The sequence below is a fragment of the Acinonyx jubatus genome, chromosome A1 (genome assembly GCF_027475565.1).
Source record: "Acinonyx jubatus isolate Ajub_Pintada_27869175 chromosome A1, VMU_Ajub_asm_v1.0, whole genome shotgun sequence".
NCBI classification, from domain to species: Eukaryota; Metazoa; Chordata; class Mammalia; order Carnivora; family Felidae; genus Acinonyx; species Acinonyx jubatus.
This window is the reverse complement of record NC_069380.1, coordinates 28,280,429-28,302,100: the sequence shown is the minus strand read 5'-3', so window position 1 is coordinate 28,302,100 and position 21,672 is coordinate 28,280,429. Positions and strand designations below refer to the sequence as shown.

At 36.6% G+C, this 21,672-nt stretch overlaps 1 protein-coding gene across 1 annotated transcript in view; it reads right to left on the bottom strand.

Annotated features, from left to right (window-relative positions):
* Window positions 1-21,672, bottom strand: part of VWA8 (von Willebrand factor A domain containing 8) — a 359,065-nt gene that overhangs the window by 264,531 nt on the left and 72,862 nt on the right. Inside the window, exons 8-12 of the mRNA XM_027064910.2 lie at window positions 20,982-21,090; window positions 18,654-18,758; window positions 6,615-6,746; window positions 4,383-4,517; window positions 4,213-4,290 (exon numbers count right to left, since the gene is read on the bottom strand). Coding sequence (XP_026920711.2) covers window positions 4,213-4,290; window positions 4,383-4,517; window positions 6,615-6,746; window positions 18,654-18,758; window positions 20,982-21,090 — 559 coding nt within the window. The remainder of the gene's footprint in view (window positions 1-4,212; window positions 4,291-4,382; window positions 4,518-6,614; window positions 6,747-18,653; window positions 18,759-20,981; window positions 21,091-21,672) is intronic.

Here is a 21,672-nt window from a genome sequence, read left to right as displayed (position 1 = left end):
AATATGAAAGTACGAACAAAGAGTCTTATATTTGATCTCAGGAGCTTGGTTTCTATCATGAAAACCAACTGATTAACAGTTTAAAAAATCTGCAAATGTCAATACAGTACCTATTGATTCTTTGATCCAGTGCATGGAGACAGACAGAAACAAACTCACCTACATCCCTTTCTGAAGTCTATGCTTTCAGAAATCACTTTTCTTCTAGATATTCCTATAAAGACTAATGAGCAGAAAAGCAAAATTGGAAAAGGAGTTTTAGAATATGTGGTTTATTTGCTTAACTCTGTGCCAGTTTTCCCAATCCTCAATGGTAGCATCTTCCTACCTTTGTTTATCCATAAATCAACAAACTTAACAACAGAGTAAAAAAACCACATTAAAATAGTATTTTTGTTAATTTGCTGTCATTCTCCAATAATATATAAGAAGTCTGTTCTCAGCCTCTTAAACTAATGCTTTCAAATGTACAGATAACATTCTCAATGGCAGGATACTTTGGGTACTTTTCCTGTGGAGCTGAGATCTGATGATGGATACATACATACTCTCGTTTGGTTCTTCTTTTAATGAAGGGCAGAATGAGGTGACCATAATTTTCACACAGCTCAAACATAATTTTAGGATGATTTACCACTACCAAATCACCATAAAGTGACTACAAAAACCTGAAACCGTATTGTGTGGAAAAATTGATGAGGCATAAATTATTTCCAGCTTTCATTACAATGAGTGTTTTTATTTTAACATGAAGAAAATAATCATGTGTATAATTCTAGAAATAATACTATTAACAAATTAAGTTAGAGTCACAAAGAAAAGAAATATTGTCCTCAAAAGTTCTTCTCCATATGATTCGAAGTAGTGGCACTTGGGAAATACATTGTGCTTGTATTTATCCTTAATCTATAAATGGAAAATAAGATATTTATAGTACAATTTAACTTATTTTACAAATATATCGATGATTTGGGTGTTTCCCCCCCTCCCAATTACTTGGTAGAAAAGTATTTTCATTGGAAATTAAAAAGTTGATAATTAACAGGTTGGTGAGATGATAAAATATCATCCTCAGATCACTTCTAACGAGCTAACGAAAGGATATAGACAGATGAAGTAGCATACTGAGTTAACCATCTGCCTTCTGATCTCTGACAAAGACACCAAGAGGAGTGATTCATAAAAGGGGAGGGTGTTCTTCATGGTGTCTGCCATAAATTAAGTTTAAGATATACTCTCTCTCAATTTCCTTAATTGTCTTTAAAAAACCAGTAGACCTAGAATCAAATCATAAAAACTCATTTCAAAATATATTTTCAGTGAGTTCCAAGACTTGCCACCTTCTATAGAGTGTAGAAATTCATTCTTTTCCCTACATGTGTATATCTAAAGACCAAGGATATCACTACTAGTTTAATCTCTTCACCTGAATTTTTCTTAGTGATTTCAGAAATCATATGCTTCTTCACAGATTTTATGTAAACTCTGGCCAATTCAACCAATAGACACAAAGTACCTTAAAGCAGCATTGAAAGGAATCTTCTCAACAGAATCATTTAAAGTATGAGCTGTTAACATTTTCTATAATCCAAAGCCATAATAAGTAACTAGTTTAAACATCATTTTTCAAAAATAAAAACATTTTAACATAAGTATATTTAGTGTCAGTAATAATAACAAAGTTAACTAAAAAATAAACTAAAAAGGCAAACTACAATCTAAAATGTAAGTAAATAATATCACGTCCACTCCCCAAACTGTTCAAAAATAAAAATGGAAACTCTGCCGTAAGTGAAAAGATACTATAATCAAAGACTAACATATAGAATCGATAAATTACGCAGTATGAAAATGTCTTAGGAGTGATCAATACAAACAAATACACGAGAGAAAAATTTACTGTGTAAAAACACCAGCTGTAAGTTTGATTTTTAATCATACCATATGCAACATGGACATTCACAAAAACAATCTATTCAAAAATACTTAGGAATAAATTTAACCAAGAAGATAAAAGACTTGTACACTGAAAACTATAAAAGAAATTATTGCTGAAAGAAATTATTGAAGACAAATATATGAGAAGACATTCATGTTCACAGATTGAAAGACTTAAATATTAAGATGACAATATTACCCAAAGTGATCTATATATTCTGTGAAATTCCTATAAAAATCTCAATAGCATTCTTTTTTCATAAATAGAAAAACCTATCCTAAGATTCATATAGAAACCCAAGGAATGCTGAATATCCAAAACAACCCTGGAAAAGAAAACAAAGTTGGAGGTCTCACACTTCCTTATTTCAAAACTTACTATAAAGCTATAGAAATCCAAACAGTGTGAGAATGACATAAGGACAGACAGAGCAATGAAATAGAAGAGAGAGCTCAGAATAAACCCTCACATATATAGTGAATTGGTTTTTGACAAGGATGCTAAGACCATCCTATGAGGAAAAGACTGTCTTTTCAACAAATGGTGCTGGGAAAACTGGATATCCACATGCAAATGATTTGAAGTTGGACCCTTACTTTTCACTGTATACAAAGATTAATTCAAAACAGATCAAAGACCTAAATGTGAGATCTAAAACTATTAACACTCTTAGAATAAAACAGAGAAAGTTCATGATATTGGACCTAGCAATGATTTACTGTATATAACACCAAAAGCATAGGCAACAATAACAAAAAGATAAATTAGACTTCGTCAAAATTTAAAATTTTTGTGCATCAACAGATAGTATAAAGAGAGTGAAAAGACAACCTACAGAATGGGGAAAAAAACATGTGTAAATCATAACAGAAAATGGGTTAATATCCAGAATATATGAAAAACTCCTACAACTCAACAACAAAAAGACAACCCAAATTGAAACACAAGCAAGGAACTTGAATAGGCTTTTCTCCAAATAAGACATACAAATGGTCAATAAGTACATGAGAAGATGCTCAATTTCATTAGTCATTAGGGAAATGCAGATCAAAACTACAATGAGTTACGACTTCACACACTGCTGGTGGGAATGTAAATTGGTGTCACTGCTACAGAAAGCAGTATAGCAGCTCCTCAAAAAGTTAAACATAGAAATACAATATGGTTCAGTAACATCACGTTAACATCTAGGTATATATATAATAAGAGTTGAAAGTAGGGACTCAAACAAATACTTATATACCAATGTTTATAGTCACATTATTCACAAAAATCAAAAGGTAGAAACAACCGTGTGTTCACCAATATTTGGATAGAAAAACAAAAGCTAGTATATCCATACAACAGAATATTATTGAGCCATAAAAAGAAATGAAATTCTGATATATGCTATAACATGAATGAACCTTGAAAACATCATGCCAGGTAAAATAGAGACAAAATGACAAAAAAGTGCTTGGTTCTACTTAAATGATGTACCTAGAATAGGCAAATTCATAAGGACAGAAAGTACCATAGAGGTTACCAGAGTCTGGGGTGGGGGATGGGAAGTTATCATTTAATGAATATAGAGTTTCCATCTGGAATACAAAATGTTCTAAAAATAAGTCAGACAAAGAAAGACAAATACCATATGAACTCATTTATATGTGGAATCTAAAAAACAAAACAAAAAAAAGCCAAGACAGACCTATAAATACAGAGAGCAAACTGGTGGTTGCCAGAGGGGAGGAGGGAGGGCAATGGACAAAATGGGTCAAAGGGAACAAGAGATGCAGGAAGGAAACAAAAAAGTTCTGGAAATAGATAGTAGTGATGGCTATATAACATTGTGAATATACTTAAAGCCAGTGAGTTGTACACTTAGAAACAGTAAAAATGGCAAATTTCATGTTGTGTGTATTTTTCCACAATAAGAAAATACTCTATTCAGTGAATACCTAATTATCTCCCATTGCTGCTAAAACCCATTTTATTTCGATTTCCAAATTACTACTAAATGCAGTCTGTGTATGTGCGCACATGCAGGTAAATTGAATCTCTCTTGAAAAACAGACACAGGTGCTGATATGGTGTGCACATTCAACACTCTAAAATGCACTTTCAAAAGTTGCAAGTAATTACAATTGTACTCCAATTTGATTTTTATTTCAGTTATTTATGTAGACCAAAATTAACAGGTCATACATAACTCAAGGAAGAATATCCATAACTTCTACTGATGGTCTAAATATATATGTTTATAGTCCAAGTACTAAAAATGAACATCATACCTGATAGAGCATGATGGGTTCTATGTTGTATCCTAAGTTATCTGCAAAGTTCTTAGCAATGACCGTTTTTCCACAACCCTACAAATGGAAACACAATCATTCAAGGGAGAAGTCAAAACAACCAAAAGTTGGGAAACAGAAATCCGCAGTGAGACTGCTGCTATTCTTACTTTTCCTCCAATTAAACATATGTCCTTAACCATGTGTGACTGCATCATCTCAGCCAGTAGTTGTTTATGGCTTAAAGTCTGTACAAAATGCTCTGATGCACAAGGTTGACTTATTGGCCTGGTCCCAGCTGGCACCTATAATTAAAGAGAAGTAAATATAATATGCATATGTGTTTCTCAAAACATTAGTAAATGAAAGAACATAACTGCCATTTAGAAGCCCCTAATAATCCCTTGCTCAATTCAATTCTGTACTGTTTTTGATATTTCAATAGAGCAGCAACTATTTTCTTATTCACAGATCTGATTATCATTATCATCAACCCTCCAAATCAATCATCCCTCTAAAATTAAAGCCCTGTGCTGTCAGACATTTTCATAATAATCATGTCATTTGGGGGTTATTTATAACTTATAATAACAATGTCACTACTTGAGAATGAAGTTTTTTGTCCAAATTCCAGTGCTAAGTACAGAATTTCAAGTCAGTCTACTGGGACTCTCCAAAGTCACCAATGATGTCCTGATTTCTAAAATCCATGTCCACAAATCCTTTTCCACTCTTAGTTTACAACTCGGAAGTATCTGGTCTTAAAATCTCCCCTCTCATCCTTCACACCTGCTTCTTTTATTTTCTATCTCCTCCTCATTTGTCTCCTGGGGACTCCACTAGGAGATTTCCATGTTCTGCAGAGGACTTGGGGCCCATCATAACAGGAATCCTACAGAATTATAAGTTTGGAAGTGACAAGATTAGATTTGCATTTAAGAAAGATCATCGTGGTGGTAACATAGAAGGCTGACCGGAGGGACTGGAGGCAATGAAGTCAGAAAGCCATCACCAAAAAGAAGCAAACAATGAAAGCTTGCTCCCATTTCATGCCTTTGGACATGTCTGAAGTGTCCTGAAGTGTCCTATCACCTTTCCACTCCTGAGCTACTGGAAAAGTCCTATGTCATACTTGAAGACAGCTTACTCTATATCCCCACAGCCATTCCAATGTAGTCCTTACTTATCTGCCTCTATTTAGACCATCAGCTTAATGAGGTCATTCATCTGAAGTAGACAGAAGAGTGTAGTGGAAAGTGATCCTGTCTAGAAGTCTCATCTGTGACATTTCTTGGCTAGTAACCATGAATGAATTGATTATCCTCTTTACATCTGTTTTCCAATCTATAAAATGCAGATTATAAAACTTGCCTCCAGGATTATTGGGGGATTTAATGGCATAATGTATTTATGGTATTATATATTTGTCAAGAGACAAATATAGTGACTAATACACAGTAGACACTAATAATTTTTTTTTCAACATTTTTATTTTATTTTTGGGACAGAGAGAGACAGAGCATGAACGGGGGAGGGGCAGAGAGAGAGGGAGACACAGAATCGGAAGCAGGCTCCAGGCTCTGAGCCATCAGCCCAGAGCCTGACACGGGGCTCGAACTCACGGACCGCGAGATCGTGACCTGGCTGAAGTCGGACGCTTAACCGACTGCGCCACCCAGGCACCCCGACACTAATAATTTTTAATACAGAGCCTGGCTCAGAGTAGACATTAATCAATGTTCAGCTTGATAAATGAATAAATGCAGCAACATTAATAAGTATTAATAATATCACATTAGAGCACATAAAAAGTCTATATAATTAAAGTGCGCTGTGGCACATAAGAAGGCAAGCCTTCTTCTTCCCCACATTCGCTTACAATTCATTTAAGTCTGTGTTTTTCAAGCTGTGTTTCCTTGTGATAGTTTCCCATCCCTCTTGGGGTTCTCAGGGCTCTCAAAGGGTTGGAAGAAAGGGAGGCAGAGCAAGCATATAGAGCCCTGTGACCAAATATCCTTCCCTTTTCTAAAACCTCTCCAACCAGAACAGCTCCTCTTTTAACTGTTGCATATAGTTAAGAAAGATTTTATTTGAAAAGAGTGTTCCACAGCCGCTAAAATATGTTTGAAAACACTATTTCTTATCAAGGACTCAGAATACAAAATACTTTATTCGGTACTTCATTTGATTTTCCCAGAGATCAACTTTAGTTTTTTATGAGAAACTACGCTTATGTTTCTCCTGAACTTTTCCAGTTTACAAACATACATGACTGTGGATACATGGATAAATACAGATACAGATATACAGATGTGACACTAGAGAGCCAAAGAAGATTTAAAAGGGGATCATAAATGGGCAGAACTTAGCACATCTCAGAAAGTATAAACTTTATCCATTACCTGAATGGTCACTTCTTTTTCTGCAATCCGGACAGTCACAGAAGCTTGGGGGGAATGGCTTTCAGTCAGCCTCTCCACTCTCACAACCTCTTTAGGAAGCACAGAGCTTCCTGAATCTTGGAGTTCAAAGCGCTGCAAAATTACAAGAAAATCATGTAATTTACTTTTCATTTTAGTATTAATTTTTTTTAATGTTTATTTATTTTTGAGACAGAGAGAGACAGAGCACGAACAGAGGAGGGGTAGAGAGAGAGAGAGAGAGACAGAATCCGAAGCAGGTTCCAGGCCCTTAGCTGTCAGCACAGAGCCCAACGCAGGGCGTGAACCCACGAGCATGAGATCATGACCTGAGCCCTAAGTTGGACGCTCAACCGACTGAGCCACCCAGGCGCCCCTTTACTTTTTATTTTAGTATTAATGTTGGATATCTGGAAGATTCATCTTAATTAGAACTGAAACTCTATATTATAAAAGTAGAGGTAAAAAATTAATGAGAATTTTTCCTATTTTTACAAAAGTCATTCTACTTAAGCCAATTACTAAAGGTGATATGCAAATCGCTCCTAAGATTTACTCAATGACAAGTAATGAAGTCACTTAATTCCTGAACTGCTAGAAGTTCACAGCCTCCATTTCTTGCTGATCAAAAGTTCCAGTTTCCAGGAAAGGATGATGAGACTCTCGACAGCATGTTAAAGTTAAATAAGACTTATTTTGGTTGATTTCTTAAATCAGCTGATGTTGATGTTGCCTGAAATTCATGAAACCAAACTTCCTGGACACCATTCTGCTGTTGGCTTGTGTGATTAGCCTAACTGATTACAATATATGACAACAATCACAGATATTTCCACAGTCTCTGGCACAGTGCCTTCTATGGTGTAGGTTCTCAGCACTTGTCAAACTGAGTATAAAGACTAAGACCATTGATTCTTTCTCCATAGAGAACAATTATCAATGTTCTAACACTTGTTTACACACCTCATACCAGCTGGTTATATAAAAATGCAAAGAACACAACAAGTAAATGGAAAATGAGAATACTAATAGAAAATTAATTAAATCCTCTGCCCTAGACTAGCAGCATGTTCAATATGAAAAGCTTAATTCATTTTCAGTATAAACAGGCAGAAACTAACCCCTCAAAATCCTACCACAGTTTTAGAACATTATCACTATTGTGAAAGAGTTGAACCTCAATGCAAGGGCAGATCGCTGCTTATTCAACAGAATGCCACAACTCCAGAAAATAGATTTGGGGGAAGAAAATAATTTTCAACCTCAATGTTCTAAGCATAGGAACCCAATTCAAGTCTTTTTAGTGTCCTAAGTACTTAAGACACTCACTTACTCCATTCCTCAAACCTAAGAAAAACTGTCTCTTTGTGCTATCATTTAAAAATATGTTTTATGTTTTATGCATTTTATACATGCAAAGTCCCATAGTATTACATAATTTGGTAGGAGCTGCTTCTATGTTGTAGACAAATAACAATTATTGACACTTTAATTTCATGCAAAAAAAAATGCTACACTGTATTTTAAGGGAAGTTCAACAGGAAAGGAGTAAGGCCTTAGAATTAAATTCTTTAGAATTTAGAATCTAGAGTCATTAAATTCTAAGAAAACAAATGTATTAGCTTAAAGGTATGCTTTTAACCCCAGCTATAATAACGTCAGTCTAACCTGATATAGGATTGACTGCAGAGCAATTATATTCCAGAAATGAACACTAATGCCTCAAACCTCTTGCTATAACTGGTTATGTCATTTTAAATAATTCAAGCTAAAATATATCAATAGAATCAACCTAGTAGGCTAGAAGACCCTATGAATACCCTAAGTAAAAGAACTCAAGTTGCAAGATGAATTACCATCTGCTGGCATGGGAAGTTTAAAGAACTGTTAACCAAAAAGGTAAATGAGAAACAAAATACATATATAATTCTCATAGACCATATGTTAGCAAGAAGTAGAAAATCAAAGTTTATTTGCCTCACCATTTTACATTAATGAGTAGTTCCTGTTGATTCTTGAATGTCAATTAAACAATACTAATTTTTTTTTAATATACTTTCCTTGGGATTGCATTATTTGAACTGTGAAATATAATGTAATAAAAGAAAATGTTAATTACGTCTTGGCCTGCAAGGCCTCCATATTCACCCTCACTATTCTCAGTCCTGTCCCTCTAAGCTATTCATTTTCCTCATACCTTTTTCTAGGCTAAGAAAAACTAAGAAAGAAAGTCTCCGTACCATACTTCCTGACTACCAAAAAAGTAGGCAGCCCCAGTCTCTGCTGGGCTCTCTTTCCAGTGCCAATCAGCAACCAATGCCAACCAACATCACTCTCCTTAGGGGTCCTCTGAACCAATGCATTCCTATCTCAGCTGGTCATCTAGCTGCCTCCTCCACCCACAACAGAGCCTTCATGCACGTACTCCTCCATTTGCTTGAAAATAAACCCCATTAGGATAATATCATAATGTATCTATTTGGCTCACTCCAAATCCCCAGAATCTAGAATCATACATGGGGCACAGTCGGCGGTCAACAGAGGTTTGTTAAATGAATACACAAAATTCTTTCCCCCTAGTCCTCAAAATCCTCTATATTTTCATCAATCCTCACTTCTTTTCCCAGTGTCTCAGTAGAAAGGACTTCTGCTTTAATTATGAGTGAGTGGAAAGCCACTGGAAGTCTGCTTTCTCCATCTCGGTTAATGATAATTCCATCACCTCAGCTGCAGGGTGGAAAAATATGGTCTTCCATCATTCCAAACCAAGGCAGAATGGCACTCTGGAAATGTCCTTTCCATATCCAGGCCGTATCCATAAATATTCTCCATGTATTCCACAGATTTCATCCCCTCTTCCTATGAAGATGTTTGTCTTCCCATTTCAAGAAACAAACAAAGTCATTTCTTTATCTCTCAGGCCGTATCCATAAATATTCTCCATGTATTCCACAGATTTCATCCCCTCTTCCTATGAAGATGTTTGTCTTCCCATTTCAAGAAACAAATAAAGTCATTTCTTGATTCTACATAATCCTTGAGTGAACACTATCTTTTCACTTCTCACCATCACACTTATTTTACAAGTAGTATATAATCACTGTTTCTGCTTTCTCATCTCTGATTTACCAGTCAGCTGACTGATTTTTGGCTTACATTCCCCCCACTCCACTAACATTTTGTTCCCGTTAAGTTCACCAATAATACCCTACTCACCAAATTAACTAAATAAATAAATTTGTTTTCCTCCTATTTTACTGTTCCCTTCTTCTCAGTCTTTTCTGCAGGTTCTTCTTCAATTACCTGACCAGTGCACATCAGGGTACTTCAGGAGTGGATCTTTTATATGTTTGCTTGGTGTTCACTTTTTTAGTAATCTCATCCAGTTTCAGACTACGAACCATTTGCATGCTCTGACTACTCTTTCTCTAATTTGAAGGTTCTCTGTGTGCTGTCCAATCCTTAAATGTTGGTTCTTGCAGGGTTTAGTCTTCAGACAATACTTCTCACCATATACACTCCTCTTCAGTTCTTTCATTTACGTGATCAATTCAACTAACACCCATATATTTATTACTGGCTCCCAAGTATTTATCTCTAATATCAAAATAGCTCCAGATCCACATCCATGTTTTCAAGTGTACTAGACAGACCCAACTGGTCCTACCTAAGAAGAACAGACAGCCAAGACATGCTACTAGGAGACCAAATGTACTTGTTACTATCCTGTAACAAAAGCGTACTATTCTCAAAGTATAGCAGATTCAGAGTGAGAGTATTTTCTTTAAGACATCCTTAACTAAAAGCTAGAAGTGATTTATGACTACAGAAACATGTTTTTAGAGTACCAACATCATACGACAAGTACCATCTTAGGAATGAAAGACATTTTAACCATTTTTATTGCTTGTTTTGGGAAACAAAGGTGTTCTGAATTTTAGCTTACTGCATTTTTCAGTGAGTAATAACTTTTCCTTAAAATAGTCTAATTAAGGGATTACACTAAAATCCAAACGGGTATCTAATTCATACACAAATATCTATGAATTTCTATGACAATGTAGGTCAGAAGTTATTACTTTTAATTAAAAACTTTTGTTTATGTTTACTTATGTATTTGGGAGAGAAGAGAGAGAGGGAGAGAGAGAAAGTACAGGAGCACAGGAGGGGCAGAGAGAGAGAGAAGGAGAGAGAGAAAGAATACCAAGTAGGGTCCGCGCTGCCAGTGCAGAGCTTGAGGCGAGACTCAAACTCACAAACAGTGAGATCATGACCTGAGCCGAAATCAAGAGTCAGATGCTTAATTCACTGAGCCACCCAGGGACCTGAGAGGTTGATTATTTCTCAAGGAAAAGTTATTATACATATATACGTATCTTCCTGGTTTGCAATTACAATAGATATTGCTATTCCCTCATTCAGTATTTTTTCCAATTCAACAATATTACCTTCAATTTCACCTCTCTTAATTCAAAATCATTTGAGGATATATAAAATTTTGTCCATCTGTGAACATTAGCTTGAGAAAATAGAGACACTTAGAATAACAAATGAACCACATGGACTGTCCTAGAACAGATTACAAAAAAATTATACCAATCACTAGACTGTCACCATTTTTAAAGAGAACAATTTAACACTCTAATCTGGTTGTATATATCACAATGATCTTACAAAAAGAAAGTTTTTCTTTAGGTTCAGATGAATGAATTTAAGGTCCCCACCCACCCTTATTTATCTACTGAGGAGTTAGACAAAGAAGTTAACTATTCCTTAACTAGCTCTTCACACACTTACGATAAGAAAAGATAACCACTTTTTCTAATCTTATCTAAGTAATACCATTCCCTTTTCAATTTTTTAGACTCTGAAATTTAAATTATTTCCTGTCTGTAATACAGTCCTTCAATCATTTTTGTATGTTCCCCTGTATCATAAAGGGCGAAATAAAGGCCAAACAAAACACTGCAATACTAGCTACTTTCTTTAAAAAACTCAATTCCTTAAAGGTATTCTATGACTTTAACTCATTTGTACTAGTTGTTTTGTTTTGTTTTTTTAATTCCAGTACAGTTAACATACAATGTTATATTAGTTTCAGGTGTACAATACAATGATTCAACAATTCTACACATTATTCAGTGTGCCCTTAATCCCCTTCACCTATTTCACCCATCTCCCTCTGGTAATCATCAGTTTGTGCCATATAGTTAAGAGTATGTTTTTTGGTTAGTCTTTATTTTTCCTTTGTTCATTTGTTTTGTTTCTTAAATTCCACATATGAGTGAAATCATATGGTATATGTCTTTCTCTGACTTATTTCCCTTAGCATTACACTCCCTAACTTCATCCACGTTGCTGCAAATGGCAAGATTTCATTCTTATTTATGGCTGAATAATATTCCATTGTGTATATATAACTACACCAGTTTGCATTCCCACCAACACTGCACAAGTGTTCCTTTTTCTCTACATCCTCACTAACACTTGTTGTTTCTTGTATTTGATTTTAGCCATGTTCATAGGTCTGAGGTGATATCTCATTGTGGTTTTGATTTGCATATCTCTGATGATGAATGATGCTGCATTTCTTTTCATACTTCCATTGACCATGTGTGTATGTCTTCTTTGCAGAAATACCTATTCATGTCTTCTGCTCATTTTTTAATTCACTATTCGTGTTTTTGGTTTTGAGTTGTGTAAGTTCTTTATATATCTTGGATACTCTTTATTGAATATGCATTTTGTAAATATCTTCTACCATTAAGTAACTTGTCTTTTAGTTTTCTTCTTGATTATTTCCTTTGCTGTGCAGAAACTTTTTATTTTGATGTGTTCCCAATAGTTTATTTTTGCTTTTGTTTCCCTTGCCTCAGGAGATATATCAGAAAAATGTTGTTATGGCTGATATCAGAGAAATTACTGCCTATGATCTCTAAGATTTTTATGGTTCAGATCTCACATTTAGGTCCTTAATCTACTCTGAGTTTATTTTGGTATATAAGAAAGTGATCCAGTTTCATACTTTCGCATGTACAAGCTGTCCAGTTTTCCCAACACCATTTGTTGAAGAGACTGTCTTTTCCCCATTGCATATTCTTGCCTCCTTTGTCAAATATGAGTTGATCATATAATTGTGGGTTTATTTCTGGGCTATTTTATTCTATTGATCTATGTGTTTATTTCTGTGCCAGTAGCATACTGTTTTGATTACTATGGCCTTGTAGTATATCTTGAAATCTGGGATTGTGATCCCAGTTTTGTTTTTTTTCAAGATTGCTTTGGCTATTTGTGGTTCCATACAAATTTTAGGATTGTTTGTTCTAGTTCTGTGAAAAATACTGTTTATATTTTGATAGAAATTGCATTAAATCTATAGATTGCTTGAGTAGTATGAACATTTCAACAATATTTGGTCTCCTAATCCATGAACATGGAATGTTTTCCATTTGTTTGTGTCATCTTCAATTTCTTTCATCAATGTTTTATAGTTTTCAGAGTACAGGTCTTTTGCCTCCTTAAGTTTATTCCTAGGTATTTTATGATTTGGGGTGCAATTATAAATGGGATTGTTTTCTTAATTTCTATTTCTGCTCTTAAGTCTTAAAGACATGCAAAGGATTTCTGTATATTGATTTTGTATCCTGTGAGTTTACTGAATTCATTTATTAGTTCTAGTAGTTTTTTGGTGGGGTCGTTAGGGTGTTCTTTATATGTCATTTGCAAATAGTGAAAGTCTTACTTCTTCCTTACCGATTCTTGTCTGATTGCTGTGGTTAGGACTTCCAGTACTATGTTGAATAAAAAGTGGCAAGAGTGGACATCGTTGTCATATTCCTGATCTTAGAAGAAAAGCTCTCAGTTTTTCACCACTTAATATGATTGTTAGCTGTGGGTTTTTCAGATATGGCCTTTAATACGTTCAGGTACGTTCCCTCTAAGCCTATTTTGTTGAGGGTTTTTCTCATGAATGGAAGTTGCACTTTGTCAAATGCTTTTCCTGTATCTATTGAAATGATCATATGTTTTTTATCCTTTCTCTTGTTGATGTGAGGTATGTTGACTGATTTGTAAATATTGAACCATCTTGCATCACAGGGATAAATCCCACTTGATTGTGGTGAATAATTTTTTTTAATGGGGGCTCTCTGTGCTTCCTGGATCTGAATTTCTATTTCCTTCCACAGATTCAAGAAGTTTTCAGCTATTATTTCTTCAAATAAATTTTGACCCTTTGCTTTCTTTCCTTCTTTCTTTCATCCTTTCTTTCATTTTTCTTCTTTCTTTCTTTCTTTCTTCCTTTTCTTCCCTTTCTCTTTCGTTCTTTCTTTCTTTCTTTCTTTCTTTCTTTCTTTCCTTTCTTTCTTTTTCTTTATGTTGCAAATGTTATTATGTTTGATGGTGCTGCTGATTTCCCTAAGTCTATTTTCATTTCTATTATGCTTTTCTCTTTCTCCTGTTCAGTGTTATTGTCTTCCAGTACTCTGTCCTCCAGGTCACTGATCATTCTTCTTCTCTAATCTACTATTTATTCTACCTACTGTATTTTAAATTTCAGTTATTGAGTTCTTCATCTGATTGTTTTTTGTTTGTTTGTTTTCTATCTCTTTGGTAAGGGTCTCGCTGATGTCATCCACTCTTTTCTCAAGTCCAGTGACCATCTTTATGAACATTACTTTAAATTCTCTATCAGGCATATTACTTATTTTCATTTTATTTACCTTTCTTGCTGTGATTTTGTCCTGTTTGTTCATTTGGGACATATTCCTCTGTCTACTCATTTTGTCTAACTCTTTGTGTCTGTTTTCATGTGTCAGGAAACTCAGCTACATCTCCTACTCTTGAAAGTAGTGGCCTTATGAAGAAGATCTATAGTGCTCTGCAGTGCAATGTCCCCTATTTACCAAGACCTGGCACTTCAGGTGTCTCCTATGTGTGTTGTGTGCACCCTACTGTTTTGGCTGAGCCACTTTTGCCTTCAATCCAGTCATTTGCAATGTGTCTTTTTGCCTTGTGGGCAGGGTTGGATCCCTGTGTTGTTAGTGAGCCAGCCTGAGGCTGTCTTGGCCTTGATTTGAGTCAGACCAGGGATTTGCCAGAGATGCAGTGGCACCAAACCGCAGAGTGCTTTCCCTGTGTTGTCCCTTGAGAAGCTTTTGTCGGTGGGCAGAGTCCGCAATCAACCAGATGTCTGCCTCCAGACCATGACTGGGACTGCAGTTGGACTAGTGTGTGTGATTATCTTCTCCTCTCTCTGGGGCAAGAGTCACTTTGGAGTGGTGCTCACAGTTGGGACTGCTTGCACACTGCCATCCTGTGGCACCACTTTGGGTGTGCTCTGGCCAAGGATGCACTGCAGGGGTTGTGTCCGCAGAATGCAGGACCTGGCTGCACTCTTAGCAAGTTAGGCAGGGCATGTTGGTGCTGTGCTGGTTCTTAAAGATGGCCATGTATCTAGGCTGGGAGGGTGGGGGAAGAAAATGGTATTTGCCAGCTCTTTTGTTCTTGAAGTCTCCCAAAGATCCCTACCCCTCCAGCATGTGCTCTGAAATTGGCAAACAAATCCTCCCATATACCCCAGCATTTTCCAAACTGCTGTTTCTATGCTGTATCTCTGTGGGGCTATTTGCCATGCTGTTTCTACAATGGTGGTGACTTAGATTCCTATCACCCTCCCAGAGCTGAGCCCACAGATTTTCAAAGTTCCACATGGTAAGCCCTGCTAATTATAAGAACTTGCAAAATTCAAAATGTTATGGAGATTCATCTTCCCTTTGCTGGTCTCCCATGCCTGGGATGCCTGGTGTGAGGGTCTGCTCTTTTCCCCTCTTTTGTGCCCAAGACATCCCTCTGCTCCACAAACAGTCCCACCATTTAGCTCCCGACCACATCTTCACCCTTCCTATTCACTTCAATGTGCTCTCTTCTCTTCATTTAACTGTGGATAGTGTGTTCTCCCAGTCTTTGGGTTGTTTTCTGGGTTACTTACACGAATGTGGGTGTTATCTAGTTGTATCTGTGGGACAAAGTGGGCTTAGGATCTTCCTACTCCACTATCATCACTGGAAGTCTAATTTGTGTGACTAGTTTTTTAAATAAGAGCTCAGAAACACATCAAAGTGGCTTCTTTATAAAAATAAAGGCCTTGGTTCATAACTGACTTTTCTAGGCACTGAATATCTTCTCTCAGCTCTGTCATGAAAAAGTTTACTTTGCTTCATTTTATCAGACATTCCCATGACATCTTCTTCATCCCTATCTACCTACCATTGTTCTCCAGGCATTGGGCATTGTGCTGAGGGGCAATGAGGGAGCACATCTGGAATCACAGCCTTTTTCATCAACACTAGGTGCTCTATTCAATGACCAATGCCAACTTAGTTCAGATGTTGATTAAATCAAAGATGAATTCTAGTTCTTTTTGTCAATGTCTAGAATAAACTTAAAGTGAACTATATGGTTATATTTTCTCCTTGCTTCTTTATGCTTTTCATTTAGATTCTATCCCCAATGATACTTCTCAGGATCTATGAGGAAGAACTTTTCATTAGTTTTATTTTTTTATTGTTACTATTATTGTTATCATTATTGACATCACCAATAAATGAAAATAATGTTTCTTTGGCTAGCTGGTATGTGGGAAACACCTGCTGAAGTACCTAGCATCTACTTCCAAGTTCTTCTCACTATTAGTAGCTGCATAAAGAATACCTCTTTCTGTACTCCCCTTGTAGATATTGGAATAAGGGAGAAACAAATACCACTCCATTTGCGTAAGGTTGTAAACTCCTGGCCTCCAGGAAATGAAGGGCCTATACACAGAGCCAACAGCTTAGTGTTCACATTCTACCTACTCCTTAGAAATCTGCTCTTTGAGCCAAACTGCAAAAGAAAAACAAAAACTGTCTGTTGTAAAAAGGAATTTGGGTAAGTCAATAAATTCCTGCCAGGAGTTAAACCCATTTAAATACATAGTCATAAGATATATATTGTGATTGGCCCTTTAGAAAACACTACCGTTAACTATACAATGAGGAAATTATGGCATCTGTATTTTGAAAGAAAATCAACTCCATATATTATGAACCACTCTGACAAAAATAAGAACTTCATTAATTTAAATGACAGGTCTACAAGCAATTTCCATAGTTTTATATAAAGTCCTTACTTTTCAAGTTAATAATTTAAGTTACAGGCAGATAAATTTTAAGTGTTATATTTGTTTAATTTTTTTTATTTTGAAATGAGTTATAATGGATATTCACTTTGTAAAATTTTTTATCTTGAAATAATTTCAAACTTACAGGAAAGTTACAGGACAGTTGTAGAAAGAACTTCTATTTTGCCTTCACTCAGATTTTTCAAAGATTACCATTTTAGCATATTTATTACCTCCCTCTTGCCGCCAGCATCCCTAACACACCCATTATAATTGGTCTTTTTCTGAACCATTTAAGGGCAAGCCACAGATATGATGCTCCATCATCCCTGAATATTCTAGTTCATATTTGCTAAAACAAGAATTGTGGCCAACATATTCACCACATAAGCTTCCAAATCAGGAAATCATTTTAATAGAACACTGTCATTCAATCCACAGACCATATCAACTTTAACCAAATGTGCTAACAATGTCATGTTTTCCTATCTGGTCCAGGATCCAACACAGGATCACATGTCATATCTCTTTAGTCTCTTTCAATCTAAAGCAGTCTTTCAGTTTTTCTTTTTCTTTTATGAACGGGACAATTCTAAAGAATACAGGCCTCTCATTATGTAAGAGGGCCCTCAACCTAGGTCTATACAATACTTTCTCATGGCCAAATTCATGCAATGAATTCTTATCCAGAATATCCTGAAATGAGGCTGAGCCCTTCTCAGCTCAACAGTCAAGAGACACATAATGTCGATTTGTCCTACCTGGTCAAGTTGGTATTTACTATAAAAATGCCATTTTTTTGTTTTGTAGTCAAGTGAGTATTTTGGTAGGAGATATTCTTAGATTACATCAATATCCTATTCTTCATAGACCCTCCACCCACCAGTTTTAAAACCTTTGATGACTCCTACCTAAATCAACTTCCACACTGGTGGCTGCCAAATGGTGACTTTTCTGCATTTATTCATAGGTGTTCTATATTAAGAAGAGATTTTTCTTCTCCCCCTTTATTTACTCATTTGTATCAACATGAACTCAGGGATTCCCATTTTGTTCAATGGTTTATAATCAATTGTTACCTTTGTTTATTTTCATGCTAAAATTGTCCCACATTTTGGCCAATGGGGGCCACCTCAAACTGGCTCCTCTGTCACTTTGGTATGTTAACAACATTTGTTAAACATTTCCTTACTTTTGGGCACAATAAGATGATCCAGGTTCATCATGAACTTTCCCTGTGCTGAGCCTTGAACCAGCACTACTTTCTAGGAATCCTGATTCCTTTTAGGAAGTGTGGTATTTAGAAACCAATGTCTTGGCACTTGGTATGATCATTGCCACTGGAATGTCATAGTTTTCAGGCCCTCTTAAGGGGACAGAGCTAGAAAATATGTGTCTGTATACTCATACATACATAGTATCTATATCTATTACTCTGCTTATATATATTAAAATATTAAAAAAAACCACATGAGTTCATACTGATTCCTCCAATTCTAATCTAACACCTCAGGGGTCTCTCTTTTCTTCTCCCTTTCTATGCTTATAAATTCCTTTCCCAATGGTAAGAAACATAGCTCTTATAATCCTCAATTTATTCACTCATTTCCTCAATTGATTTACTCATTTGTTCAATACAACCAGTCTCCCAACCACAGCAGCCACCTCTGTACTTGCTTCCCTGTCACTGGCATGCCAGTGGCTCCAGGACTAGAAGAAAAAGGGAAGGAAAAGTAAGGGAAGGCATGGGAAAGACAGAAAGAGAAAAAGAAGGAAAGAGGAGGAAGAGAGAAATGGAAGAAGGGAAGAGAAGGGACAAGAAGAGAAATGGAAAAAGAAAGAAAAGTGAAGCAGATACTTACTTTTAAAACACCTTCCACAGCCATTTTCCCTTCATGTCCTAGTAAGATAGTGTATGGATAAAGCCACTGGATTGCATGTTTGATTGACATCATAGGAAAGGAATCCTATTTAGGAGCAAAAATACACAGGGATGAAGAACATCCAAAATAATCACAAAAAATTTATCTGAAATGCATATTTGACATATAAGACATATCCAAAATGTATATATGATTATAAAAAATAACCAAGAGGTTTCTCATATTTTCCACAAGTCCACAAAAAATATTCATTACTCCCTCTTCTTTTCCTGTTCCACACCCTTTCACTGGGTAAGCCTACCCACCCCCATCTTTCAGCTACCATCTATCTGTTAATGGCTCCCATGTCTCAGTATCTGGTCCTGAGCTCTAGACTTGAATTCTCAATTGCCCAAATGTGACCCTTTAGATATCCCATTGACCTCCATTCAACATGCCTGAAACTACATGTCTGAACACGTTTCCCTACCCTATTCATCCCAAAGTATGCTCTTCACTTGTATTCCTTGTTTTTTCATGTTTATTTAGTTTTGAAAGAGAGAGAGTGTATGGGTGGGGAGGGGAAGAGAGAAAGGGAGACAGAATCTGAAGCAGGCTCCAGGCTCTGAGCTGTCAGCACAGAGCCTGACACGGGGCTTGAACCCACAAGCAGTGAGATCATGACCTGAGCCGAAGTCGGATGCATAACCGACTAAGCCACCCAGGCGCCCCCATTCCTAATCTGAGTTAATCACATCCACATTTACTTAGTTTCACAGTTATAACTACAAAGTTAGAAAGTGTTTATTATTCTCAAAAGTTTTCTCCAAGTTAAACTGCTTTCCCAACAGGGACAATTAGAGAAATTTCAGCATAGGTTGTCCTGTAGATGATATTATAGCATTTCTGTCAACATACTGAAGGGTGTGATAATGGTTCTGGTTATGTGGAAGAACGTCTTACGACTTCTTCCAAGTTGCATACTAAAGTATATAAAAATACTGATCATAATTTACTTTCAAATGGTTCGGAAAAGAGAGAGAGAGAGAGAGAGAGCGAGCAAATATGTTAAAAATTGGTGATTCTACTTGAAGGGGTTATAGATGTTCATTTTACTGTTTTTGAACTTTTATTTTTAGATTTGAGAACTATCAAAGTAAAATGTTCCAAGCAAAAACAAAAAACAAAACAAAAAAAAAAAAAAACAAAAAGCAGAAGACATGGTAAAAAGGAAGAGAAAAGCTGTTCTAAACACAGAGCACAGTGCGAACAATACCTGTGAAACCTAACTCACTGAGTCTCAGGAAACCTAAATGAATAGGAACAAAAGTTTAAAAATAAGTCTCTTGTCTTGGCAGTATCCCTACTACCTGGGATTACGCTCTCCTTAGCACAGTCTCTCACTGACTGTTACAACAGTTTCCTATTTGGTCCGTATGCAACAAGGCTTTCCCCGTCCCTCCTCCCTGCCCACAGAGGTGTCTTCCTCCACCATAGAACTGATTACTCCACGCTTCACCTACTTAGTAATATCTAACAGGCCACTTCTTCCACACCACGAAATCCAGACAACTTCACTCACCATGCAAAACACTTCACAATAAAGTTCTCACCTCTCTCTTCACCCTACACGCTTACTCTAACGATACAACTTATCATTCTTCAAACATACCAAGCCCGTTTGTGATTCAACACCTCTGGGCATGCTGTTCCCTCTGCCTGGAGGGCATTTCCACCAATCCTGACACGACTGTCACGACCTTTGTTAAACTGTAGTGGACAATGTTTACGCTCTACCAAACACCTCGGATCTGTTTTTATCTTTTCTGAGCCTCCCACCTTTCCCTTTCAACAGCTAGCTGCTGCAGGGCTTTTAAAGAAGACTACTTTTGAACTCCCAAAGCCAGCTTTGCTCACAGCCAAGAGAGCAGCTAGTGCCTGGAAATTTGTGTCCCTTGTGATGACCCACTGACCAATGACTGCTGGTGCCTGAGTGCAAAAGCCCCAGCTCCCTGCCTCAGGCTGCAGGCCGCCTCTGCAGGCTCCTCAGGCCTCTCCAGGCTGAGTCATCCTTCTCTCTGTGGAGTTTTTACCTGAACTGCATGTCTACCTATCTCCCTCCTAGGCTATGAGCTCAGTAAGGGCTCACAACACATTGCTGGTCTCCGTACAGTATACTGCACGGCATGGGTCGGCAAATCTCAGGTCTTGTAATATTTATAGAGGAATATGACAAGGCAAACTGAAATGATGAATCCCCAAGGATTAACTTTTAAGTTCTCTTTGCCACATTTGGGTATACAAGTCATTAATTTATTTTATACATACCAGGATTTGAACTGCAGCTGGTAAACTATCTAAAGGAAAATCTGGAAGTCCGAGAGTAGAAGATTCTTGGGAACAGAGAGTGGTGGCAAAGGACAAGAGCTGAGAGATTCTAGGGGAAAAAATTAAGTAATGTTAAATGCTATTCTAATAGTTTTAATGCATAAAATGCATTCACTTGTTAAACATAAAATAGCTGAGGCATCTTAATTGATATAAAATGACATTTACTATTAAATTCTTTTTAAAAAAATTTTTTTAATGCTTACTTATTTTTGAAGGAGAGAGAGACAGAGCATGAGCAGGGGAAGAGCAGAGAGAGAGGGAGACACAAAATCCAAAGCAGGCTCCAGGCTCCGAGTTGTCAACACAGCGCCTAACACAGGGCTCGAACCCACAAACTGTGAGATCATGACCTGAGCCAGTCAGACGCTTAACTGACTGAGCCATCCAGGCACCCTGATGCTTACTATTAAATTCTTAAGAAACAACAGCTTCATATTCTGTTTAAAACTCAGAGGCTGACTAGATACACAGATATATTTCTTAAATCTATCACAACATGTGAGGTTTTTCACAACCTGGCCCAAATTTATCCTGCCAGCCTCACCTCCCTCCCTTCTCAATCCAAACCTGAACCCCAGCCACCAAGAGTTTTTTATAGCCACAAGAACAAGACATACACTCTCATATC